The sequence below is a fragment of the Gallinula chloropus genome (genome assembly GCF_964237585.1).
Source record: "Gallinula chloropus genome assembly, chromosome: 18".
Lineage (NCBI taxonomy): Eukaryota > Metazoa > Chordata > Aves > Gruiformes > Rallidae > Gallinula > Gallinula chloropus.
In genome coordinates, this window is record NC_140103.1 from 10,832,547 (window position 1) to 10,858,573 (window position 26,027).

A 26,027-nucleotide genomic window follows, 5' to 3' on the forward strand; every position below is an offset into this window, starting at 1 on the left:
AGGAGATGGGGTGGGAGGGGCTCAGCGGACACGTCGGGAAGGGGCGGGGCTTGGCGGGAGGGGGCGGGGCTTAGGGCGCGGGGCTGCGGGCGCGGAGGAGAGATCTCGCGGCGGGCGCGTGGTGAGTGACGCGCGGGGTCAGCCTGGGCTCGTGCCCACGTCGCCTGAGGGGGCCACGGCCGACGACCCCCGGGCGCCCCACAAGGGGCGCCCGGGGGGTCGTCGGCCGCGGCCCCCTCAGGCGGCGGCGGTGATGGCGGCGGCGGCGGCGGTGATGGCGGCGGCGGCGGCGGCGGCGACGTCTCTGCTGCGGGGTCACCCGCCGGAGGGTGCCCGAGGTGGGGTTGGGGGTGTCAGGTAACCCCAGGCGGCCCCGCGGCCTAAGGGAACAGGAGGCCGCGGCCTCTGCGGGGCCTTCCCGGAGCTCTTGAGGCGGCCTGTGGGGCTGGGTAGGGAAAGAACCACCCCGGAGCGGCTCCTCGGGGAGTAAAAGGAGAAACACCCGCTGGAGCTGCCGGCCTGGCGGTCGCTGGGTGGCCTGGAGGCCTTGGTGTGCTGGGGGCATCCCGCCGTTCTGCTCCGAAAGCTGTTTGAAGGGGGGTGGGGGGATGTCGGTGACCGGTCTGTCGGTGACCGGTCTGTCTTTGAGGGAGGTTTGGCTTTGCCAAAGGGTTTTATCGCTCTCCTGGTGCGGTGTGGCAGGGGGCCCAGCAGATCTGGGGCTGACTGTCTCTGGGAGGCGTTTTGGCTTTGCGAAAGGGTTTTATCTCCCCGCTAGTGAGGGTTGTTTAAGGGGCCCTGCAGGTCTGGGGTACGCTCTGGGTAGGGTAAGGTTAGGAGCACACAGAAGCTGCTGGCATTCCAGATTTGGGTCTTGTACCTCCTCAGTTACAAGAGGCGACAGCTGCTGTGTAATACACTTTCTTCTTTGCATCGGTTTCTTGGATTTAAAAACATCTGAGCTGGCCCACATGAAGCAATTTTGCACCTTTATAGCTTGAGAAATACGCCTCTTGTTTGTGTGTGGGTTGTTTTTTTTCTTGTTCGTTTGTTTCTTCTTTCTCTCTTGAAAAGCTTGGTGTCTCAAGGTGCTTTGTGAGACAAACTGCCTTGGCGTTACATTCAATGCTTCTGAACCGGATGAGGTTGAAATGCGGCAAAACCAAATGCAGGGGCGGGCAAAGGGGCGGTAGGGGTTGGATAATTTCCTGATTTAAAAGAAGAGCAGGAGTTGCAGGCTCCTGCACTGCTTTGCATTGAGAACTCAGCGATTTTGCAGGGCTGTTTTCTACTGAGATATTGCTGCTTGTTGGAAGTTGCAGAGAATTATTTTAATTTCATATCGGATCTCTAATCTAGAGCAGCTTTTTAACTAGTCTTAGGATAATTTCTGCCAGTAGAGAGGAGGAATTAAATAAGCTTTCTGACTCATGTTTGCATGCTTGCTTTTTTGTTGTAAAGGTAGAGTCCCTGCCACTTATTTCAACTTGTGCTGGTACAAGGACAAGCAGGTTTGGGGGTACTTCTTGGGGGGTTGGGTTTTTTTTGGTGTTGGTTTTTTCCTTTTTAGACAATAGGTTTGGAGGATTCCTCTCTCACTTTACCCTTTACAGAGTAACTTGAAGTTCTGTTTTAGAGAAACACTCCATCCCCAAACAAAAGCTTAATGCTTGAGAAGGGAAGGTGTTGAGAATACTGTTCATTAACAGTCTTCTAGTGCAAATAGATGAGAATATCTACCATATTCACTGGGTGAGTTTTGAGTCCAAGCCCAAAGGAGCTTCCTTTCAGCTCTGTCATTTTCCAGTCAGACGTTAGGTCAGATGGATGACAGAACTTTTTGCTCTTTGAACTAAAATGCACTATTTTCTCCAGTCCTTTTTTTTTTTTTTGGTTTCTGCATTTGGCATAAAGACCCCCTGTACCCAACAGGAAAATATTGTGCCCCTGCAGACCTGCCTTCTCCACACTTGGCTGAAGGTCAGCATGAAATTTAGCAACCTGCATCAGAACTTTGTGAAGTTGAGCTGAAGCAGACTGCTGGCGTGAACTTCTCCAAAAACCTGCCAGGAAATCGCTGGGAGTTTGGGCAATTTTTTCTAAGGGAAGGATGAAAAAGTCTCAGTCTAGTTTTATGTTGCTTAGTTAATCTACTCCACTGCCTTTTGCTTCAATCTAATTACCTGGAAGTGTTCCCAGGGGACTGGAGACCAATGATTTTTTCATTAACCTTTTCTTCAGCTGGAAGCTGGAACCTGCTAATGCAGAGAATAATGGGACTAGTTATTGTAAACAAATTAAACTCCAGTTTTGCTTCGTTTCAAATTAGCTTTCTAAAACCTTTCATTTGTTGGTCCTGGAAATAGAATTTTCTGGTTTAGAAGCCAATCTAGAAGCAGGGGAGGCTGTGATGAAATATCTCCTTCTTTTTTTCCCCCTTTTCTTTGTCCTTCCTTCTCTTTTTTTCCACAGTCTTTACTGTCATCTTCCCAGTGTAGGCTTCTTCAACACACCTTCTCTTCCCTCTGCCTCACTAGTTCATATCTGCAAGGGTCCTTTCGATTTCCAGTGGCACTTGAGCTCCTGCGATCGCGCTCATGAGAACAATTGCTTGCGTGGAACGGATTTTAAAGTTTCCTTTTTGCTCTTTCTGCACATATGTAATGCCAGAAAATCCCACAGTCATTGTGCCACAGATGTAAATGTCATTTATAATCTCTTTAAACAGTTGGACATGCACATAATCTGTTCTATTCACTAATGTTTACCTAAATTGATGTAGCAGACCATGGTAGCTCTAGAACCGGGGCCAAAATGTTGTAAGTGATTGAGCATCTTCTGTTCTCAGCACGTCCTGATACCAAACCTGAGAAGCTGGGAAAAAAATACAGAGAGAATACATGACACTAACAGCAAGTGCACCTAGTTCTCTCCTGAGACCTTGTGAGTGCTACTGAACTTTAACAAAGTATGATTTTCCCACACATGCTCATTAGTTATCAAGGATCCAAATCTCATTTCTCTGATGAAAGTACATGGGCTTGGGATAAGAGCTTTGTCTAGTTAGCTGATCTTTTGGCTGACTTGGAGAAGAGAAAGTTTGAAAGTTGGCAAAGTTTGCTTCTTTTTCCAGTTTAATGCATCTCTCCTTGGGGGAAGGAGCCTGCTTGGTAAATGCACTTCCAGGCCCTTTCTCACGTTACAGATAACTAGCTTGGACTTGGATCCGTAGAATTAAGAAGTACGTGCAGGGCACCTGCAAGGTGCAGTGTGCTTCTGAGCTTACAGGCTAACGCTTGCCAGCCAGCCAGCCTCCTCCTTTGTGAGCTGGGAAAAGCAGCAGTTAGCAAGGTGCCTGGCTTTGATGTCCTGGTGTAGGTGCTGGTCCTTGTGTCACAGCCTGATCCGTGTCGGAATCGGTTCAAGCGGTGTCTGTGCCCTGTCTGGGCCAACGGGAGCGGCTCTGCGCTGTCCCGGTGCGGGCTGAGTGCCTGCCTGGCTGTGCTGCGTGGCTCTTGGCTGGGTGCCTCCATATTGTCACAGAATCACAGGATCTCCTGAGCTGGAAGGGACCCATCAGGACCATCTTGTCCAACTCCTGGCTCCACACAGCCCAGCCAAGCCAGAGCATGGGACTGGGTGCGTTGTCCAGATGCTTCTTGAACTCAGCCCAGCTTGGGGCTGTGACCACTTCCCTGGGGAGCCTGTGTCAGTGCCCGACCCCCCTCTCAGCACAGAACCTGTGTCTGGACGGAGGCTGCACTGAGAGATGGGACCTGATGAATCAGTTTCAGCCTCAGTTAACTTTCCCTGCTCCGAAAGGCGTTGTACTAAAGAGACTTGACGACGCGTTATCACAGCTTGACTGCATTTTCAAGCTTGCATCCTTTGCTTGGGAAAGAAAAACACTAACAAACGTGGAGCAGACTCAAAGCCAGCGCTCCCAGCAGGCAGGCAATCCCAGCTCCTTCTCCTCCAGCCCTCGGGAAGTGGCTGGCTGCTGTCAGTGTAGCGCTCCGTGGGAGGGCAGCAAGATACCGCGTGCATTTCCGATAGGGTCAGTCAAGCCCTGTACATCAAAGGGATGAAGGAAGTAGAAGCACAAGCTCCCAAGGAACACACCCAGCCTTGGAATATCATGGAAGTGAAATGCAACCCACAGCATTGGTCTGGTTTTCTCACTTGCCTCTTTCACGGTCCCCTTGTTTGTCTGAGCTCCAGGTCTAATAGATCTGACAAGAAACCGAGTCATAATTCCTGGGTTCTCTGCCAGGAGAGTTTTATACAAATGAAGTTACCTTTGGCTTTGGTACCCTTCATTAACCTGGGATAAGATGCTATCTCACAAGGTCGTACTGAACTTTAATGTGGTGTCAGGTGAGGCTGGAGGAAACTGCTACAGGTACCTTAACAATCTAAAAGAAAGTAGGTTGGGAGTTTTACAGCTGCCCTCGTATTCCTGCTACAAGTTTGGTTGTACTTGTGAAGCCCTTTTTGTGCTGCTGTCTTCATACAGGGCATAAAGACAAAGTAGTGTCTTCAGCTGTTGAGATGTCCTGCTGTATGGATAGTAAAGCCTACTATGCTTTATTCTGACTGGTTTGCTTCTTTGGAAGGACATAGTAGTTTAAAAAAACCTTTTGACAGTAGCATGACTTTGCTTTATTCCTTAAGTGAAACCATCCAGTACATCATGATAGTAAGACCATGGGCACTGCTTGCCAGTTGATCCCATGTTGTACAACTCTTGCTTTTGATCTTGCTTGAAACCACTGCCCCACACAATAAGGGCACTTGTGGAGTGCACTGCAGCTGCATTTCTTGCTGTACTTTTTCTCCTTTGTCACATTTTTTTCTTCTGTAGCAATTGCTGGCGCCAGCTTTCTGGTCAGAGAGGTCATAGTGCTGGCTGCCCTGACAGGATGTGTCTTGCACATGATATTGAAGAATTACATCACAAATAGTGCAGAATCTGCCTCATTTTTACTACTCCCCCAAGCTCCTAAAAACTGGCCTGTAGCTTTGAAACCATCACGTTTCTTCATTCTGGGGTAAATATGAGAGGAGACTAAGCTTACAGTTGTTACAGTAGCCAAAAACAAGAAAACCACTAATTTCTCTGACAGAGGAATTCATATTTGACCTACGTTTTGCATGCTTTCTTTGAAAGTCTCTGCAACACATGTAGTCTGTATGGGAAGAGCAGGGAGTTCTCAAATCTCTGCAAAGATCTCATGAGGAAGACTCAGGAGTTACTTTTTGCTGTTACATTGATCTTTGTATGAGCATCCCAGTCCTTGGTTTGCTCCTAACATGATAGACTTTTGCCTTCAGTGGGCTGCACAGCCTGAGCAGTAAATATTTACCTTGGGTCACAAAAATCTTTGGCTGTAACAATAGGGATTGTCAATATTTTGTGAGGGATGGTTTCACCCAGGGTAGAACGGAGCTGAAATCCCATCTGCTTCAGCCCCTACCCCCATTTTGCCTAGCTAGGAGAGAAGGTGAATATAAATATTTCCTGCTGACCATATTGCAGGTAAATGGTCTGGTTTGAAATAAACTGGGCAATAAACAGGTTTAAAGCGGAGTAAAAGTGATCATAGCTAAATCCAGGCAGTGGTTAATGATTAGCCTTTGATATAGATAATGATATGCATTCTGCTTGTCAGCATTATCTGGAAGTTTAGAAACTTTGATCCATCTCAGACTTGTAGCCTGTTTGGAGAAGGCTGCTCTCCTGGAGGCAGTACGTGGAAAACCTGCCTCTGGAATAGTAAGTACTCAGCTTTTTTTTAGTTCTGATTCATTTCTGCTTTGGACTGACAGCTCTGTGGCAGGCCAGGGGTTTGATGTCTAGATGAAAAAGGCAGCGTTTGAGCTTGTTCTCAGAGTGGTTTATTGTCACTCATAACTAAAAAAAAAAAGAATAAATCACAATTTGTTTGAGCTCTCCATGCCCTAGAGGTAGTCTTGTCAGAGGAGTATCACGAGGCCAAGGCTCTTCCAAAGGCAAGTTCCTTCCCAGACAATGGGTAGATTCAGTTGCCCTTTCCTCCTTCATTATCACAGGAGATCTGCCTTGCTGAGCTGACAGAGAGTGAAGGTGAGATTCTCTTTCTGCATTTCCAAAAGTGCAAATGTAGAGCTGCTGTGTTCTGTGGACTAGGGCTATGAATTTCTTCTCTGAACTCGTACAAGTGTTTGCATTACTACCTGGAAGCTATTTCTATGTCACATGTTCCATCCTCTTATTGTTACCCGAGATCATGGAGCAAGAGCAGGGAAGCGCCTCCAGTGATGTGTATTTTGGTCTTACCTGTCTGCTGAGACAGGGTTCGACTTCCTGGGCTAATTAAAACGCAGTGGAATGGGTTTTCCTGATGATGGTCTGTGTTTCACCTTGCGTTTTGCTCAGAAACAGTTCCAGGCTTCTCAGAACAACAGGTGTTCTGAAGAACAGAAGCACAAAATCATTTGATTCTTGGCTGGGGCAAGCTTTTGTTTTGAGGGACAGTCACAGATGGTGGTGCAAAGTGAGATAAAGACACATGCATTTCCCTTTTGCAAGCAGGGAAAACAGAAGTATTTTTCTAAAAGTTCTTATGGTGAATGATTAGGTTTTTTCCTGAAAAAACTACACTTAAAGGTGACCTTGACATGCCAGGGTAGGAGTTGGGAGTCCGAGTGTTCTTGTAGGAGCTGACATCAACAACATGTAGCTGTTGTGGCAATGTCTGGCACGGGCTGGAACGTGACAGCTCCAGGGAAGGTGAGTGAGTGGCCACCTTAAAATGCTGTGTCTGCACATGGACAGGTATCTAAGGAGTAACTGTAGACAAACAACTGCTTCAATATGAAAAGAAAGGAGTGGAATGTGCTCATGGGGTTGTTACTCAAAGACGCTTTCACGTGTGGTGGAACATAATGCGCAGGGAAGATGGTTCCCTGAGCTGAGTGTGTGGCAGTACTGCAGACAGGGAAACATGTCTGAATGGCTTCAACTAGTGTGTCTCCTGCGATATGCTGGGAACAGATTCCTAAAACTTAATTCACAAGGGATTCTGGAGGGTTGTTTTCTTGTCCAGGTTCTTAAAACATACCTGAAAGCTAGTGCAGAACTGGTACAGGTGTTGGCTTCTCTGGGCTAGGACTGGTTACCAAGTTGAAAACCCAGTGGAGGGAGAAACAAGCTTGGTTTCCACATTGCAGGTCCATGTTCGTGGCTAGGTTGTTGTCTGCTGATCCAGGAACTTAGAACCCTGTTACTGCTGCACTGCACTGCCTTGGGCATTGCCCGAGTTCACGGGAGGGAAGATTGCTCTGCCAAAGGCTTTGCAGTGTGACATGTTCAAGAACAGGAACTTTTTAGTTTGCAGGATCTGGATCTGGGCTCATAAACGATGGTTTTGCTCTCCAGAGCGTGCAGCATCTCTGCAGGAACTGATATGGCCTTGAGGTGTACAGGTTATCAAGCTACACGCGCAGTTGGAGTGCTGTGAGGGTCAGTGGGTGCTTTCTGGGCAAACTGCTCCAGCTGCTTGAGCAGGGAGGTTGGACTAGGTGGATCCAAACCTGACTGAAAATCTTAATCACAAGTCCTCCTGTGGTGGCTCTTGGAACAAGGGCAAATGGGGTAACATCTGTGAGTCTCTGGTGAGTCTTCTGAATCATCTGTGTTGATGGTCTCGAGGCTCCCTTTTATGAGGACTGTAAGAAACCAATGCCATTCATTTTATAACCATCAGCATTAGTTTTATCTGCACTAGTCAAAGGTATTTATGGTGTTGCTAGATAGCATCTGGTAACCCTGCACCTGTATTAAAGGCCAGGCAATACAGTTTTAGGGCACATTGAGTCACATTGCATTTGTCCAGCTGAGGAAACTTTGGCTTGCTTGGGAATGCACTCTCTGACTCCTGGCTTCATCTCATGTCTCCTGAGATTATTTTACAATCTTACAGGGCTTAAATCTTAAATAAATCTGGTCAGGGCTATCTGTACTGGTTAGCCTGGTGTGTGTCCTGCCCACTTCAGCAAGCCACTAAGCGATGGTTGATCTGGTATTAGGTTGCAAGTAGTACCTTGCCTTGCATCCTGCTGTATCTAGCATTCCTTACAGATTGAATGCTTTGGCATGTGGCCACTGAATGGCCACAAACAGGAATACAACTCCTTACCCTCTGGACAGAGACACCCTTTTTGTGTGAGACAGGCTGGCTCCTTTTCATACATCCCAGTGGCACGGGTGATGGGAACCTGCAGGGTGTGCTGAATTAGTGAATGCAATGAAGAGTCTTGTACACAAAAGGTCCTGGGTTTTTTAATTCTAAGAGTTTAGTTCCCCCTTCATCTTAAAAAAAAATAAATCAGTTGTAGGTAGAACACATGCTGAAAGCTGTTCTTGATTAGGGTACATAAAATAGGAATTCTTCCCTAGGGATGAGTTTCTAAAGAAGCAGGAGTTGTCTAACCTTACTGGATACAAGATACAGTTCCAAATACTAATTACCTTTTTTTTAAGATTAAAAAGATGTTGAAGAGCATGGCAAGGCTCAGGACTCTGTATCACTTGTGGCATACAGTGAGGCAGCAGAAGTTTGGATGTCTCCTGTCTCTGGCCGTATGGGTCGCATCTGCCCCGTCCCGTTCCTGTGCTTGGTTGTGTAACATCGCTGCAGAAACCGCCGGCCAGGATAAGGAAGTATCTAGTTATTCAAGAAGTTACATAATCTTGGAAAATACGGGTCATATGGCATTTCTTCTTGCCTCCTCTTGCCCACTGCTGTCCCTTTTCTCTCCACTGGTAGGAAGGAGGGTTAGGCAGCTTGCTCCAGCTGATGAGTGAGCACCAAGTGGTTTTGAGTGAGATGGTCCTCAGGTGATCTCTGGCCGAACATCATGTGGGGTAAGCAGTCTGTCTGCATGCTGGGATTTAAGCCATTCTGCCTTCTCTCTGCTTAGACATGGCTTGCTCCCTGGGAGGGGGAAGGGGAGAAATTCAAGTTTCTCCTCCCTGGATGCTGAATACCAGGTATTTTGTGACATGGGCATGTATGACTCTGTTACTGCTTCATACCCTCGATGATGTGAGGAAGAGAGATGAAGCCATGATAAAGTGGCCTGCCAGACTGCAGTCCTGGGATAATTGCTTCAGAAGTCTTTGACGTGCACAGGGAGTGCTGAAGGAGTTCTGTTGATGCCTCCTGGGAATTGCCTTTGATGGAAACTTGTTAGTACTAGCTCTGAATTCATGCTGGCGTTGGCTGTAATAAATCTTGGTGTCTGACATGCTTTCATATGAACCCTTTAAGCTGGATGTTTTATAGAGAAATAGTAGTGCAGCATCCTCTGTCAGTTTTGGCATCTCTCATGCCATGTTCTCTCCAGATGAGTGCTTGAGTCGGCAGTTGTATGGCATCATCTCTGCCCTGGGGAGCTGTGGGACTGGCACTCACTCCTCAGGTCCTGCATGTGCTGAGGTGCCTCAGTTCTGCTGCAACCCAGAAACTTCTCTGCTCTTGGGTGTCGGAAAAGGATGTGACTGTCTCCTCTGGCTAGACAGAAAGGAGAACAATGAACGTTGTAGAGCCAGGGCTTAAAAAGCTAGTGGTGGAAGGAACAGAGAAATGAGAACAGGGAGGGGGAAACACTACACGTGTACAGGACGGAAGAAACTGAGCTAGTGATGAGCTTGAGCATGGCAAGTGGCTCCTTCCTAGCTCACAAGTCACAGGCCTGCTGCAGAAGTGATCTGCTCTGGCTTTGACACCCCACACACCACTTCCATGGCCTTATTGTGTGTATCTTCCACGAGAAGAGCTGGCTGGAGGTGGTGCCATTGGAGCTGGGGCAGTAACATGCGAAAGGGGAAAGTTTTGTGATGCTCAGAAATGAACAGGCAAAGTCTGACCTGTTGAAGAGATCCTAATCAGCTTTTCATCGGTACCACCGCAGTCACCGTTCCAGTTTGCTGTGTGCTGATGCATCACCTCACCTTTCTGAATGCTGACTAATGTTTCACTGGCGTTTGGTAGTGGTAAAAAAAAACAACTTGTGGTTGATGTGTCTGTTCCTGGCCTTCAGCTTCTGCCCAGTGGGTGTGCGGCTCTGGGCCAAGCGAGCTGTGCTCCTGTCCCCCAGCTGCACTTGTGATTTGCTTGGCTTGTAACAGTGGCTCCAGCTGAACTTGGCAAAGCTGGCCAAGGGCAGGATATGCTCCCATCCTTTGGAAGTGTCCCACTGGGGACTTCAGGTTCCTTTGGGCTCACTCAGGTTGGAAGTACTCATGTTTTATGGGGATGGCAGCAGGTTATTGCTGGTGCAGCAGAATGCCTCAGTTCACATCGCTTCTGACATCTCTTTCTCCAGAGCTTGTCTGTTGTGTCCTGCAGGATGTTCTTCTGTGGGTAACAGCCATGCACACACTATTCACCAACCATTCACGGCCTCGTGGCAGCTTTCAGCATCTCTTCATCTGCACAGGGGACAGTAAGAAGCAGCTGTGCTGAGGAGATGGTGTTACTGTCTTATGTCCTGCCAGGAGTGGGGCAACCTGGAGAGTGACCCAAAGATCTGGCCCAGCAGTTGGAGACATGGTCTGGTCTCAAAGAGTGCAGTTCTTCTTCCAAAGGAAAATTTAATGCTCATTTGTCTGTCTGGGAATGTGGACAGAGTTCTTTTGTAGGGGGGGTTTCTACTGATTCCTGTGCTGATACAGCCCTCCCCCCATTGCTGGCCTAGCATTTGTGAGAAAGAGATGAATCAAGGAGCAACAGCATTGGTTCTGGTGCCCCTTGCTAAAGGATGATGTGGAAGGAATCTTACCTGAGGCAGTGATTGAGAGGTGCCAGCACAAGCGGAGCTGTTGGAGCTTGATGGAGTGTGGGACCCTCTTGTGAGAGGAGAGGATTGCTCTTGGATCTCAGTGCAGCACTTTGTGTGTGTTCCAGGTGCTTGAACTGGGACTGTCAGTGTCAGGCCTCTCTAGCAAAAATTCAGTTACAGCCAGGAAGGCATCAGCAAGGGCTCCTCAGTTTGGCTTCTCAGGGGTGTCCTTCACTTACTGCTTTCCATCTCGTGTAGTGTTGGTATGGCTGAGCAGAAGGCTTGTCCAGAGAGGAGCCTGTCTGCCTGTTGCTCAGCCTGCCTAACTCACCATTATTTTCTCCATCTGTACACTTCTCTTTGTGTCATTTCTTAGCCTTTCCTCCAATGATACCAGATTTAGGCTTAGGTTTTCTGCTCACAGGGTTGTTTGCTGCTGCCTTTCACTTCACTGGGCCTGTTAGTAGTGACATGGGCTGGCACGATGCTCCGCTTCATGGAGTTCAGTGCATTGTCCCATAAAGAACAATCTGTCCTTAGTTCTTTGTTCAAAGATTTAGAGATTTCCTGAGGAGTCTGCAGAAGCTGGAAGATTAGGAATGACCTTCCCCTTATAGGGAAGCAGATCAAGCAGGGTTTCTAACAGAAGGTAACCAGACTCGTTTGCTGTGAAAATAAACTCCATCAAAGGGCTGTGATTGTAGCCATGCTGAGAGGAAAACCTCTGTCCCCTCCTCTGGTCATGGGGATTGTGTTCAGTGAGTGCCTGAGTTGTGTAGCTGAGTGCTGCTGTGGTTCAAAGGACAGGACCTGAAGGGTAGAACCAATGCTGATACTTTATCAGCTTCTTTTAATATTCATTTTAATTAAAAGTTGATTAATGTATACAACTGTACTGAGCTGCCAAATGATGCTGTACCACTCCAGGAAGCCTGTGTGAGCAGCATCTCAACTGGCATCCATAGTCTGACATTAGACCTCTTTTATTCTTATCTTTTTTTTCCAATGCCCATGAGTGCTGTGGGGTGGTCACATGTGGAGGGTGCAGCTTGTCTCTTGAGGACAGAGCAGCCATAAAATGAGAGGGACAAATCTGTTGGTACAAAAAGAAACACAAGGATTTGGTAAGAACAGAGTAAGCAAGGGGTGGCAAACATGAGCCCCAAAGGGTAGAGGACAGCAGGTCAGGTAATGTGAGAAGCCCCATTTGTCAGGGCTCTGTGTGATCAAAGACCCCCAGAGCCCCTGTGAGTTCCCCCAGGCACTGAGGAAGGGGAATACACTTCCAGAGCGTGATTCTTGCCCTCAGCTGTGTGATCCAGCTGTGCTGCAGGGAGCCTGAGCTGAAATCTGGCTTAGTCCTTCACCCCTAAACCTCCTCAGGTGGGTGGCCTGAGGCTTTGCTCCCCTCTCTCCCCATATCTTGCCCCTGGGGTCTGTCAGGGTTGCCTTAATACAGGGTCTGGCTCAGCCTGGGTGAGTTCTGTCAGTCCTTGGCACGGCTCATGAACAAGGGAGTGTTTTTGATACCACATGCTCTCTGCTGTGTGGCCATCCATGGCTGTGTGATGGCTCCAGCCTGGCATCCCCGATGGAGGCGATGGCAGAGGATCGGTTCTGCGTGGCTTTCTCCCCTCATGAAGAGCTAACAGGCCCTGTAAGGTTATTTTTAAAATCCCATCCTTCTGCTTGCATTGTGCACAGTAACTGCAGGAGAGCTGGTGTCTGCACGCTACCAGCTTGGCTGTGTCTCCCTTCTGACATCCCTGCAGACTGCTTCCATCTCTGCATGTCACAGTCTGCCAGACATCACGGAACCATAGAAGAATCACCTGGCTTGGGAGAGACCCTTCAGATCATGGAGCCCAACCAGAGCCTGACCCTACCCAGCCCACCTCTAGATCACGTCCTTAAGGACTTTGTCTCCAGGCCTTTTAAATCCCTGCAGAGATGGTGACTCCACCACCCCCCTGGGCAGCCTGTTCCAATGCCTGACAACTCTTTCAGTACAGAAATTCTTCCTGATATCCAATTTAGATCTCCTCTGGGGCAATTTTAAGCCATTTCCTCTCATCATATTGCTTGTCACCCAAGAGAAGAGACTGACCCTCGTCCCTTTTCGAAGCTGAACATAAGATGTTCCCTGTAGCCCTGCTCAGCTCTTGGTTTTCCCAGCCCTGCACCCTCTGGCATCTCAAGCTGGACGTCCTCCAGTGTAACTGGCTTCTTCCTTCAAAACCTTCTGAAGCCCATCTGTATAAATAGCTCAGCTGTAGCCCTGCTGCTTACAGGTGGAGAGAGAATGTGCCCTCTGTCACACTGTGCTTTTCTCTGCTGCCCTGCCTTGGGTCGATTTGCAAGCTTCTGTGGGCACAGACAAAGCCCAGGAAATACAAACTAATGCAGCCTGACAACCTAATCAGCAAAACGTACTGGAGCTCCTTGTCTGAGCCCTTCCCTTCTCTTTCTGCTCTTTACCCAAACCCCTCCTAATGTGTGGAGCTTTTAGGGAGCCTTAAACTGCTGGTTAAAGGCTTTTGGTTGGGACTCGAAGGTGGTGACGCAGTACCAAGCTGCACAGTTCTGCTGTCACCTTGCAAACATCCTGTAAACTCTTAATATAGCACTAAGAGCTCCTTCTTCAGGACTTGCACAAGGGAAAAATAGAGGTGTGCAATTAAGAGGTGTGTGGGTCAACTGTAATGGGCGTGCCACAGGCTCTCCTTGTGTGTCTGAGTCCCAGCCTGGGGTTGCTGAAGCTGCTCAGGAGAGCTTGGACAGGAGTTTTGGCCTTGGAACACAGTGTGTGTCTATTAAAGGTTGTTATATTACGTTACTAAAGAATGATCTGTTTGTTCTCCATGTGTTTTGAGTGTGCCTGTATAGCTTCATGCAGTTGGGCTCTAGATACTCTGACTGTGTGAGTGGGTAGAATCGGTCTGTCCCTTGGCTGTGCCTTTAAGCAGCTCTGGAGCTAAGCCTGGGATCCTGGAGGAGTCACAGCAAGCCCACCCCTTTGGGAAGGAAGCAGTTAAAGTTGCCCAGTTTGCCAGGAAATTGGATAAACTAAAAGCAGTGCTTAAGTCTCAGACCATTCAGTGGAGACCACAGTTAGAGCCAGTGAACAGTGCTGTAGTGTCTGCAGACTCCCTGCTTCTCCTCCCACCTCCATTTACAGCTCTTCAAACAAAAATAAAAAGGATTGGGCTGCAGACCACAAGTCCAGAGCCAGTGGAGCTCAGTCAGTCTGCCAGCTGGAGCTGTAAGTAGAGCACTGATAACTTCTGGTTGCCTTTTCCATTACTTGTGTGGTTTATATGTAGTGTCCTTTGTGTCACACAGGACTGAGGTGTACGTGATGTGCAAGTAAGGAATCTTTGCCTTTCCAATGGGTCATTTTCTGTCTCTCTCCCTTGCATTTCTCTCAAGTTTTCATTTTAATTCTCTGTACAACTTACCCTATCTTTTTCACTTCTTGTTCAGGAGAAAAGAGGGAAGCCCCCCCCAACCCTGTTCTTGCTACTGAAAGTGTTGGTGGAGACACCCTAGGTAGGAACCACTTCAGACAGAGCTCTGGAGGCTTTTGTGCAGGAGCCAGCCCCATCAGCATGCCAGACTGGCCACTGCAGCAAGCACTGGCTGTTAAACAAGTAACTAAACTGGGCTGGAAAGGTGGATTTAGGGCTCTGGTCCTTTTGGACAGAGCCAGTGGAAGTTTTCTTGCTTGTTCAGAACTAGCACGGGAAAGATGAGGCACTGGTTTGAAGGGGGGAGTTTGCTGCTTGAGTGGGTGTTGATTTAGGGCTTTGTTAATGCTGCTGGAGTACTGATTTGGAAAGTGGCTTCATTCCTTTTGAACGTGGCTCTAAGGAAGCTCCATTCACACACCATGTTTCAGTCTGAGGTGACTTGGAAAGTACTTTTTGGGATCTTGGCAGATCCTTCCCACCATCTGTCCTGTTTCTGCATGTCCTGTGTTGCTGCACTAGAACGTGTATCTCCCCTGGGTGTCTGGGAGGCTGTTTGACACAGGAAAAACTGATTTACTGTGGAGTGGCAGGATTCTGGATTAACTGTTTCCAGGGCAGAAGTGATAGATTGGGAAACTGCTGTGGAGGTTACGTGTAATGGCTGAGACCTGCTGGAGAGCCCTGCTTTGTGTTTGGCATCACACCAGGCCTGCTTACCCATTGTTTCTGTTCTGTGATGGGGTAAGATACCTTTCTTTCCTCCCTGTCTCTGCCCTGGAGTTGTGAATGTGGCTTCCTTTTGTGTGAGGTGAGGCAGCACTGGTTAAATGATGTTGGAAGGGGAAAGGAGTCTGAGATTGAACTTGAGCTAACAGCTTGTTGCTGCCAGATCCTGCTCCTGGCTGCACCTCTCCCTTGGCTTGCCGGCTGCTGATGTGGCACTGGAACGGAGGGACAGAGACCTCTCTCTGAACAGAGCCTGTCTATGTGCTGTGGTCAGTCCTCTTCCCAGCCTGAAGTAAGGGAAGTCCTGGTTGTACCTCTGAGTCTTGCTGTGTTCCTGAAGAATTTGAGGGGTGGTGAAATGGAGACCGTGACTCTGCTGACCTGGGCTGATGGCACCAAGTGGGAGAGAAACAAGCCCTGGGGAGATTCTCCTCATTCCTCTCTCCTGTCCCACCCTGTTTGTTTTCTTAGTGGTAGGCTGCTATAGAGTACAACCCCCCCCTCCTTCTTTGTGTGGGTGTCCCTGGTAGCAGTGCATCATTGAGACAGGTGCAGCCTGAGGTCTGTGCCCTTCAGGTGTGCAAGTGCTTCGAAATACCTGGGCTGGCTGTAGCCGAGGTTTGTTCCAGCTCCCCTCTCCAGGGTGTGCTCAGGAATCCGTTCCAGTGCCTGCCCCTCTCTGTGCAAATATGTAGAGCAGGCAGCGGTCAGGAGATCAATTTGCCCATTCAGACAACAATACCTGCTGCTGAAGTGCTGGGTTTGTTCAAGACTAACCCTATCTAAAGAATCCAAGATAATAGAAACTGAGGTGTGTGGATTTTTTCCTCTGGTATGGAGTCAGACTTGTTGGAAAAGCACCTTTCTTCTTGTGAGAGGTAGGGGTCTGTGGCAGTCTCCTAAGGCTGCAAGCAAACCAGAGATAGGTTTGCCATTAAACAGTCATTAACCCTTTGCTGCTGCTGACTCAGGTGCTGCTTTTACCCCAAGGCACAGGTAGAGACCTCCTAAGTGGAAACTCAGAGACTGGTTGTACTGGGTTGTTCGACTGGAAGTGATTTATTTTTAAACAGATTTACTCACCGTGTTGGTTACCTTTAGTAACACAAAAGACAGCTGAAGTGGCACAGCCCAAGGTATTTCCTCTTAAGATACTTAACACCCTGTCTCTTTCAGGATCTCAGAAAATGCCTTTCAGCGTTGGGTAACTGCAGCAGGGGGTTGGATTTGGAGCACTAGCAGAGTGCTGGGAGGAGATACACAAACAAGCATCAAGTATGCTTTTTACAACCTGTAGCAAGACTCTGCCCACCACATGCAGCCACTTGTGAATACTTGACCTTGTTGTTTGTTAATGCACTGGAAGGATCTTGAAAACATGTGCCCTGTTTCTCCCTTTCTGAGGAGCAGTGATGGTAAATTAGTGAGAAGCTGGACACCACCAAACCATGGAGGGAGCTTTTCATCTGGTGAACAGCCAGAGCTTCTGTGGTGCCCGTCGGAACCTCAGGACTTGGGTGGGAGCATGAAATCCTCAAAGGAATAAATAATTGGGCAGTAGTCACTGGAGAGAATGTTGCATCCATATGTTGCAAAAGCAACATATCTGTCAACTGAAAGAAGAGGGAGGAGATGAGATTTGGCCAGGGGAGAAGGGAGGTTCTTACGTTACTTCTTTCCTCTCGCGGCTCGCTTGTCTTTGATCCTGTGGTGTAAAGCACTTTGGTCATTCTTCTTCCTTCCCTGCTGCAAAAACCAATTTGAAGTTTGTGTGTCTTGGCAGAGGATTCCTTTCCCAAGTGTTTTTATTTTGGGACTTCAATTCTAGCACTTGAACATTTAATTTCTGAAACAGTATAATCTTAAAAGTCACGCTGTAAGAACATCACACCGTTTGCTCTGCAGGTTCCTGTGGTAATGCTTTCCTGAGCCAGGGGAGCTGCTCCTTGTGTTAGTCTCTTTTTGTTTTCCCCATGAACATTTTCCTGAGTTTTTGTTCTGCTCTTAATATTTAAGCACAAATCAGGGACAGTGTAAGCTCAAAAAACAGTAGCAGAAACATGGACAGGGAATACATTCTCTCTCAGCCAGTGCCCTTAGGTTGTATTACAGGTTTTAACTTTCCAGGGAAGTTACTGTGAAGTTGCCTGGTACAGTAAGAGGTTGGCTACACCTTCATCTGCACAATCATCCCCAGCACTGCTGACTTAGTTTCCTTCTTATCATCCCCAAATCTTTAACTTCTCTCATTGCTCTTTGTACTTTGACTCCAGAGCCTTTTGAGATCCTCCCATCACTGACGACACTGGCAGTGTGTCCTAGGCCACCGGTGATTCCTGCACGGTCTGGCCACAAACCCAACCAGCTCCACCTTTGCTGTTTGGGGCTGTGTTTGCTAGTGCTGCTTTCATTTTAGAAATCTCTTCTAGAGCTTAAATTTCCCCTTTCCAATCTAAATATATTACAGCTATCTCTTCAAATGTCCTATTGTCCTTTCGCTTCAAAAGCTCTTTTTTTCCCAGTTGTGATCACTCCTGATGATTTCTCTGGAAGGGAGCATGTCTCCTCTCATATTTTATTTTTCATTTTAATTTTATAAAGTGTCTGGTTATTATTTCACTTGGTTTTACTTGAGTGCTGGACTAGGCTGGAAGGGTACCCAGTATTCCAGATGGCAGTGCTGGTACTTACATGGTGTCTCACCTGGACTGTGCTGGGCCTCCTTTGCCTGGCCCTATCATGCTGATGGATGCTGTTGTGTCAGAACTGACTGATGTTCCCAGGTTGTTTTTCTCCTGTTGTCATTTTTACCTGGTGATATTTAATTTCACACCGAACTGTCCCAACTTGCACACCAAGTTGTGCTGGGGTGCAGGGCTGGGGACCCCTGTCCACATCTACCCACAAGGTGTATTTTGATTGTTCACATAGCTTGTCCAGACATACCTGATTGGCAGTAACCTCATTAGAGATTTGGACTGGCAGCCTTTTGAGTGTTTCTCTCTTGGTGTGTAATGTGATTAGAGGGGAAGATGTGACAATGTAAAGCTCATGGAAATGAAATCGGATTGCCTGTGGCTATTGGAGACCTTTGCCTGGAATAGGTCTTGTACCTTTTAACATAATTTCTTTGTTAAACATGTTCCCAATAAAATGCATAACTGTCAATTAAGAAAAATATTGTAATCTGATCCTTTAGTATATGCAATTTGAGAGGGGGCTTGAGATATTTTTGCCTCTTGCATGACTACAATTGAGAAGAGGCTTGCTTTTTTTCCTGTTACAGATAAGAAATGTTCCTTTTTGCTGAGCAGTTGTCCCCACGTTGCACCTCAATCAGATTAGTCTCCCTTTCTGGCTGAACTCTTTGGGATGGTGCAGCAGTGTGATGATGCAAAGCTCAGAGGGACACACCTCCCTTAAATTGTCCTGCTCTCTTTGCTCTGCATTCTCTGTAGGCAGAGTGCAAGACCATATGGGTGCTCCAGAAGTTTATCCAGGGGCAGTAGTTCTCAGTGGCTTAGAGTATTTTCTCTTGCAGTAGCAGCAGAGAAACCATCTTCTGGTTAGTGCTGCTGCTTATTTTTTTTTCCTCTGTTTTTCAGGGTCCCACTTTTCCACGTGCCTTTTAGAATATCTCTGTCGTAAAGATGTCCCACGATCACCACACGAACAGCTCCACGTTGGCAACCACCCATCCTCCTGAACACGTCCACTCCACGGCAGCCGCAGGACACGATCATGGATCTGGCATGATGATGATGGTAAGTGGAAAAAGTCATAATTAACCAAAGAGCTTTTCCTTGTCTGTGGTTCAGGGTAACTTGTCACCTCACAGACTGTGCTCCTGAGAATAGGAAACTAAACTAGGAAGGCAGGAATCAATCCAGCCAAAACACAGACCCACTGTGGCTCTTCTGGGGTGAGGGGGTGGTGGGAGGCAATATGCAACGTGAAACATATTTTAGAGCTGGAGATCCATTGGCAGAAGGGTTGTTTCTTGCAGAAATCTTTCCAGCAGCCAGCCTGGTGTCTGCTTTCTAGCCAGCTAAAGGCAGAAATGCAAAGCAGGTGTTTTCCTGCAAGAAACGGAGAGGGATGGAGTTCTCCAGCCCTGTCAGTGTTGGCAGAAGCTTCACCCAGAGCCGAGAGGATTGCGCAGTTACGACGGATCATGCGGGTGACCAACCCCTGTGCTGTTCTCCTCCTGAACTTTTCAGTTCACACTGGGCTGTGTTGGCTTTAAGGCCCTGTTGGTCCCAAATCCTGCTGCTCAGCTCACTTTGATTTAAACGAGTTCAGGCTTGTGCACGCTGGCATCACTGAAGCTTTGCAGAGGTCCTGGGCAGAGTTTCCATGGAGATGACCGTAGGATCTGTGTCACTGTGTGTAGCCAGTGCTAGGGACTTTCTCAGCTTTTCCTCCCTTTTCTAAACACTTTTGAGCTGAATTTCAGATTATTTAAAGGTGACTCATTACAGTTAAACTTTGAAAGGAGGGGAGGGAGTGTGCCTTTCCATTTCAAATGAGGATATCTTCAAGAGTGTACTTTGCAAACCTTCAGTTAAAATTTGCCTGCGGTCATGTGCCCTGAAGAAGGAATCAAGAATCACTGCTTCTGCTTACATTGCAAACAGTGGAACAGGAACAAGGACTAGAAGAACCTCCCCTTTGTGGGCATGGCCCAGTGCAAAGCCCAGTAGTTCCTGGTGCAATGTGCAGTCCAGCATTGTCACCGAAGTCCTTGTGAAGCTCTTTGTGTAGCCTATCAGCTAAGTATCAGCATTCTTGATCCGCTCCATTCTATATAAATGCCATTTCTTTACATGTGTCAAGTGTTCTTACCAGCAAGGGGAAGATAGAGAATCCTGCCTTACCCTGCACCTGAAAACTGTGATTAATTGCACAGGAGTTTGAATTAACAGTGCACATAAAACTGTCAGGGAAGGAAGGAAATAGGTGCAGCATCTTAGATAATAGACCAGAGATATACCTACATTGTAATGTGTGTGTATTCCCTCTCCTCACTTGCACCAAGGAACAGGCTCTGTTTCAGCTGTAGTTTACAGACCTAGGCTGTAACACTCTTGGGGTTGTGGGACTTTGGCTTTAAATGTAAAGCTATTAAATTCATCAAAGAAATGGACATACTCTCTGAAAGCAGCTTTGTAGTGAATTCTGCACTGGGGGTAATGAATGTCTGCTCATTCTTATGAATGTTGAAATTAATCATAATTCTAATTTTCAGCAAATATCCTTAATTAAGCAATGAGGGGAGTTCAAGGAGAAGTTCCTCTAGCTTAGTGAGTACTTTACATGTGCAAAGACTGTATGCAGCTGTGGTGCATGCTAAAGTGCATTTCCCTGAATGGGAAGATTACATGAACCCCAGCGGGCTGGGGGATCATTGATGCCTCCCCTCCCCACAGCATTCCGTCTGCAGCTTCAGGAGCCCTTATTTTCACCCAGAGGAAGATGTGGCTCTGCTTTTGGTACAGTACTCCTTGTACCTGTATTTAGGCCTCTGTTTCCCATAGGATGTTAGGAAGTTCTGTAGGGAGACAGCACTCTGCTGGCACACACAGGCTGGGACCAGAGGATTCAGCTGTTTGAGCTCTTATCCATACGAGCTCATACCAGGTGAAGGTGGAGAGAAGAAAGCACCTCATACCTGAGAGAGCATGGGGAGCCCCACAGAGACATCTCCACGCCTCCCTACTTCTGATGCTGGGAAGAGGTGCTCTGAAAACACAGAGAAGATGCTTCTCTGTATCAAGTCCTGTGCAGGACGGAGCCTCCTGCCCAGGGCAGCGCCTGAGATTGCTGCCTGCCAGGACTGGAACCTGTCTCTCTTGTCTGTGTTACACTAGATTTACCAATGAGGTTCTTCAAGTTTATCTGGTAACAAACTGATCTAAGTTCTTGCCATAATCCAAACCCCTTTGCTAAACCCTCTTGTGAGCTCTGTTCCTGGATGAGCTCTTCAGGCTCATCTCGATGTTCTTTGTTTTGGGCAGGCAATGACTTTCCACTTCAGCTATGAGAATGTGCCATTGCTGTTTTCTGGGCTTACAATCAATACTCCTGGAGGTTAGTAAAACTGTCTTGTCCACTCCAAACAAAACCTTTGCAATCAATGAATGTTTCAGGAATGACCTTGCTATTTATGCCAGAAACATGCAGGCACCCTGCATTGAGTCTGTTTTAAATGCCATCTGTGGGGTGACCGAACAGGAAGATGTTTGTCTAGTTTAAGAATTTGACTGGTCTTACTAGCAGTGGTGGTTGCTGGTGTCACTTCATGGGACAAATTCCAATTAGCCTATGGATTGAACTCACATTTCCCACCTGTACGTGCGTGCACACAGCGCTGAGCAGAGCCTGTGCAGCGTGACGTGGGGGTTGAATCCTACAGTGCATCTTCTGACGTGTTCTGAAGCAAATGTCTTTTGTTGAACAGCTACAATAATGTTTCCTCTTTTGTCAGAAATGGCTGGTGCTTTTGTGGCTGTCTTCTTCCTGGCCATGTTTTACGAAGGCCTTAAGATTGCCCGGGAGTGTTTGCTCCGTAAATCCCAAGTCAGCATTCGCTACAACTCCATGCCAGTGCCAGGTCCCAACGGCACTATCTTGATGGAGACACACAAAACTGTTGGGTAAGAATTCCACTTCAGTCTAAGATCAATTTTTTTCAGCAGTTGACAAGAGGTGAAAACTGGGACAGAAAGAAATCTGTGCAGCCAGTGTTACTCTGCAGAGTATATCGAGTCCAGCTTGGGATGCTGCTTGACACTGGAGGTCACCTGCCCACCCTTTAGGATGGAAAGCAGCAAGGAGTCAGATCAGCTTGCTTTATTTCCAGAGCAGTAACAAACACCCGTGGGGAGTTCTCAGGAGCAGAATTTGGGTGTTATAGCCAAGAGCCCTGAGAGAAAATACTTAGGATGCTCTGTTGACAGATGGTTGAAGTCTCTACTCAGAAAAGAAGCCATCCTGCTTATCCAAAGTAGGGTGAAATAAGGTCATAGAAGTCTGTTCCTCAGCTGAAAGCTTTGTCCTCCCAGCAAGTGCCATGCTTTCTGTGGTGTGTCAGTCAGCTCTGTGGGGAAAACCACAGTTACAAGCAACAGATGCGTGTCTGTCCAGCCTGCTTTGTTATCCTCTGTGCCATTTCATGCCCCCCATGACATCCTGTCAGCCTCAGAGCTACGTTTGCTCTTTGGGAATGTGCATTTTCCCAGCTATGTCCTGTGGATGCTGACTGTTCTTTGGGTTTTGTTTTCTCAGACAGCAGATGCTGAGTTTCCCTCACCTCCTGCAGACTGTCCTGCACATCATTCAAGTCGTGGTCAGTTACTTCCTCATGCTGATCTTCATGACCTACAACGGATACCTCTGCATCGCTGTGGCAGCAGGGGCAGGGACGGGCTATTTCTTCTTCAGCTGGAAAAAGGCAGTTGTTGTGGATATCACAGAGCACTGCCATTAGCACTTGGGTGCCCCAGAAGCCTCTCCACCCCACTGCTCTCTTGAAGTGCAGCCATCGTGAGGACTGGATCATTCCTAACCTGAAACAATAGAAAATCAACCGGAGTTCACCACAATTCCTAGCTGGGGTGTAGGGATGTGAGGAGCCGGGGTCCGCTGCTCCTCCTTGCTGCAGGCTGGCAGCAGGGTTGACTCTTGACGATCCTGAGGTAGCCATTCTTGGCTAGGATTTGCTTTATCCTTAGATTATGCCGTGATTGAAATTAGTTGGCTGACAGAAATGTAGAAATTATTCTCTTTTTTTTTAAAAAAAAAAAAAGAAAAGTATTTTATTTTTAAATTGTAAATGCTCATCTGTGAGGGTTTTATGAACAGAAGGTGAAGATCAGAGTTGCCAGTGGAGCCCGTGCGTGTGAACGGCTAGTTCAATTCTACCCTCTTCTCAACATGCACATCATGGGGGGAGGAGATCTCCCCAGGCTGTGGCTTTTGGGGCCAGTGACGCCTTCTGTTGCAGAAGGACTCAGCCTCTGAGGAAGACTTGGTGCTGCACATCGGACACGCTCAGGTGTGTGTCCTGCCAAGGGAATACTGTTGACACGAGTACGTGATCCGTGTGCTTCGGGGATGGAGGTTTGTGTGTCCTCCGAGCCCGTCAGAGCTCGATGGGTGCTGTTAATCCCCTGATGCATCCAGTGGCTCTACTCGGCTTCAAGCGACGACTGTTGGGTTTGGCTGCTGACACTTCCCAATCGTGGAAATAAACAGAGTAGATGCAGGACAATTGTGTATTCACAGGGCAAAGTGATTTAAAGGAAACCATTGAACCCCTAATTGCTTCATGTTGAATTGCACCTGGATGGATCTAGAGCTAGACTTTGGGTTTGCTAAAACTAGTTCTGTAAACAGGGCAAGAGCTAATGGCTTCATGACACTACAAGTTAAAATGTCTGAAGAGGGCGTTCCTGGATTGACAGGAAGGAAATAAACCGACCGTGTTCCTGCAAAGGACAGAGTTGTGGAAGAGAAGCAGCCTTCAGTCTCTTCTCAGATTAATTTTGGAGCAGCTTAGGCAAATTAAAAAGTATTCCTGACCCAAAATACTCCTCTTTGTCTGAATAATCATGCTGTGACCGTGTTAGCTTGGAGGTGCAGGGTCATCCATGCTGGTGGTATAGTGCCATAAAAAACGTCCCCTTCAGCACTGGGAGCTCTACACATGTCACAGGCCTGAGGCACAGCTCAGAGCAGCTTGTGGCTGCCTGATGGACAGCTCGTTTCTTTGAGCAGCACAAAGACAGGATAGGAGATGAGTTAAAAGCAGGCTTCGCTTTCTGAAGGACTGATTTATGTAGCAAATTTGCATCTGAGTGAGAGAGGAAAAGTTATTTTGATGGAAAACTTCTTGCCACATCCCCATGAGAGATAGGAAAAGCTCTTCCCCGTCAGCCTTCGAAGGGAGTTACGTCTGGAACAGGCTGCAGGACACACTGATGCCCCCTCTGCATCTGTCACCAAGGTCAGAACCTTCTGCGCTCTCCGAGCAATCCTGCCTGTGGGAGTGGAAAACAGACCCCTTCCTGTCCCTGTGAGAGGTGTGAGGACATCGTAGTGCTGCTCAGAGAGAACTGAGTCAGTTGGGTGCTGGGGGTGGCTGTGTGAGTCAGGAAGGTCCCTGGAGGAGTGGGGAGCCACTGCCAGCACCGCTCTGAGCAGTTTCTCCTGAACAAGGAGTTGTTGTGTTACAGGGATGTCTGATAATAGGGTATAGCATGAGTGGCTTTGCATGATGACACTGATCACCTCATACACCTCTTGCTGTGTCTTTACAATAGAACCTCTGCTTGCCCTGACCTTGCTGTCACCTTGTAGCCACCTTTCCTTGTCATCAGGCGGCCAGAATTGGAGTGAGCAGAGAGGGATGACTCAGAGCTAAGCAACAGCTGTGACTTGTACAGTATAAAACCAGTTCTTGTTGGCTTTTCTGTCTCATTCCTCTTGTAGCATCTGTGCCCTTGAAATTCTCCTGGTAACACTAAACTCACACTAAGCAGTGCTCAGAGGGAGGTGAGGACTTAATGATTATGAGACCTGAGTAAATTATATCTGTATGTCACCCACGTGTAGCATGCTTGGAATGTGATGTCCTGCATCTGTGTGTGTACTCTGATGTCTGGTCTCCACACGCCGTGCCTCTGGATTATCATCTTGGAAGAACTGCACAGAGTCCCTGGGCTGTGTTTGTCAGCTGGCTTTTGTTTTCCTTCGAGTGCCTTTTCCTTTTGGAGCCAGTCCCACCAAATCCAGCAGGATTTCTAGTTTTGTTTACAGTGGACTGTCATTTTTGTTTTTACTCTTGCTCTTTGTGGAGATAACTTGTCTAACGTTACCATGAATATCAACAATCTCCTGTACATAATTAACCAATAAAATAGATTGCATTTTACTGTGGGGGCTGAGTGTTTTGGAAGCAATTCTCAGTGTGGGAACTGTGGCTGAAGTGGAGACTGTCAGCTCTCACTGCAGGATTCGGAGTGACTCCGGTGTAAGCTCCTGCCTTCTATCAGCACGAGGCCCCACAGCTCCAGCCTGGCTCTCCCCAGCCATGACTCTTCCTGCCCGCTGTGATACTGTGAGCGAGCCTCCTGGCCTGGCCCTGAAGCCACTGGAATGTGGAAAGTCTCTTATTTTGGATCTGTGTGGCAAGGTTTTGGTAGTGGGGTGGGGGGTAAAGAGGTGAGAAGCTGCCAGAAGCTTCCCCATGTTGAACAGAGCCAACACCAGCCTGCTGTGAGATGGACCACTGACCAAGCCTGAGCCCAGCAGTGCTGGTTGCAGCACCTCTGGGGGAACATACCCAAGAAAGAGAAACCCCAAACCCTGTGCAACATTAATGGCAGCCAGAGGGAGGAGTGAGAGGATGTGGGAGTATCAACTCTGCAAGGACCAGAGTTAGTGCAGAAGAGGGGCAGGAGGTGCTCCAGCTGCCCATGGAGGACCCCACGCTGGAGACACCTGAAGGATGCTGGGACCCTGTGGGAAGCCTGTACTGGAGCAAGCTCCTGGCAGGACCAGGGCTGCAGCCATTCCCTGCCAAGGGCCTGACCCTATCCTGGCTGTGGTGCTGAGAAGCTGCTGTGCAGCCATCCCACTGAAATCTGGCAGACATGGGGTTCTCTCCAGATCCTTCCAGAAAGGGCAGACCAGCACCAGCAGCCAGTGCCTGCAGCACCGGAGTTTCAACTCCCCAGCCTTGACCTGCACTGGCTGGTAAAGTGGCAGAGATGCTCTCCAGCATCTTCTCCTTGGTGAGGTCACCAACCAACTTGCAGGGCCAAAGGTTTAACTGGACACATCCCCCTGGCTGCCTTCTCAGCCCCTTTGCTGCTCCTGGGGAAGCAGCACTTTGCCCCTCGCTGTACCGAGGCGCACACAGGGATGTGGGGGGGTGGTCGTGGTGTTCCCCTCCCAGGCCTGTATGGTCTCCACGGCTGTTTAAAGCTGCTTTGTGATTAT

At 48.1% G+C, this 26,027-nt stretch overlaps 2 protein-coding genes across 4 annotated transcripts in view; one reads left to right on the forward strand and one right to left on the reverse strand.

The window, feature by feature from the left end:
- Window positions 1-257, reverse strand: part of RPL12 (ribosomal protein L12) — a 58,923-nt gene extending 58,666 nt beyond the window's left edge. The window contains exon 1 of the mRNA XM_084272328.1: window positions 253-257. The gene's annotated coding sequence lies outside the window, so the exon portion shown is untranslated. The remainder of the gene's footprint in view (window positions 1-252) is intronic.
- SLC31A1 (solute carrier family 31 member 1) lies at window positions 82-24,957 on the forward strand. Of its 3 annotated transcripts, none has more exons than XM_084272326.1 (5): window positions 82-121; window positions 18,629-18,787; window positions 21,041-21,113; window positions 21,511-21,679; window positions 22,311-24,957. In XM_084272326.1, the coding sequence occupies exons 2-5, from the start codon at window positions 18,674-18,676 to the stop codon at window positions 22,510-22,512; spliced, it is 558 nt and encodes a 185-aa protein (XP_084128452.1). In that variant the 5' UTR covers window positions 82-121; window positions 18,629-18,673; the 3' UTR covers window positions 22,513-24,957. The 3 variants fall into 3 exon arrangements, with proteins under 3 accessions (XP_084128452.1, XP_084128450.1, XP_084128451.1); XM_084272324.1 differs by lacking the exon at window positions 82-121 and adding an exon at window positions 278-338; XM_084272325.1 differs by lacking the exon at window positions 82-121 and adding an exon at window positions 287-357.
- The last annotated feature ends 1,070 nt before the right edge of the window (window positions 24,958-26,027 follow it).

What these genes read in the sequence shown, in the direction of transcription:
- SLC31A1 (XM_084272326.1), top strand. Translation starts at nt 18,674, where the DNA reads ATGTCCCACGATCACCACACGAACAGCTCCACGTTGGCAACCACCCAT. An exon ending in GATCTGGCATGATGATGATG is followed by an intron (nt 18,788 to 21,040) that starts GTAAGTGGAAAA and finishes TGTTTTGGGCAG; the next exon opens with GCAATGACTTTCCACTTCAG. An exon ending in TACAATCAATACTCCTGGAG is followed by an intron (nt 21,114 to 21,510) that starts GTTAGTAAAACT and finishes CTCTTTTGTCAG; the next exon opens with AAATGGCTGGTGCTTTTGTG.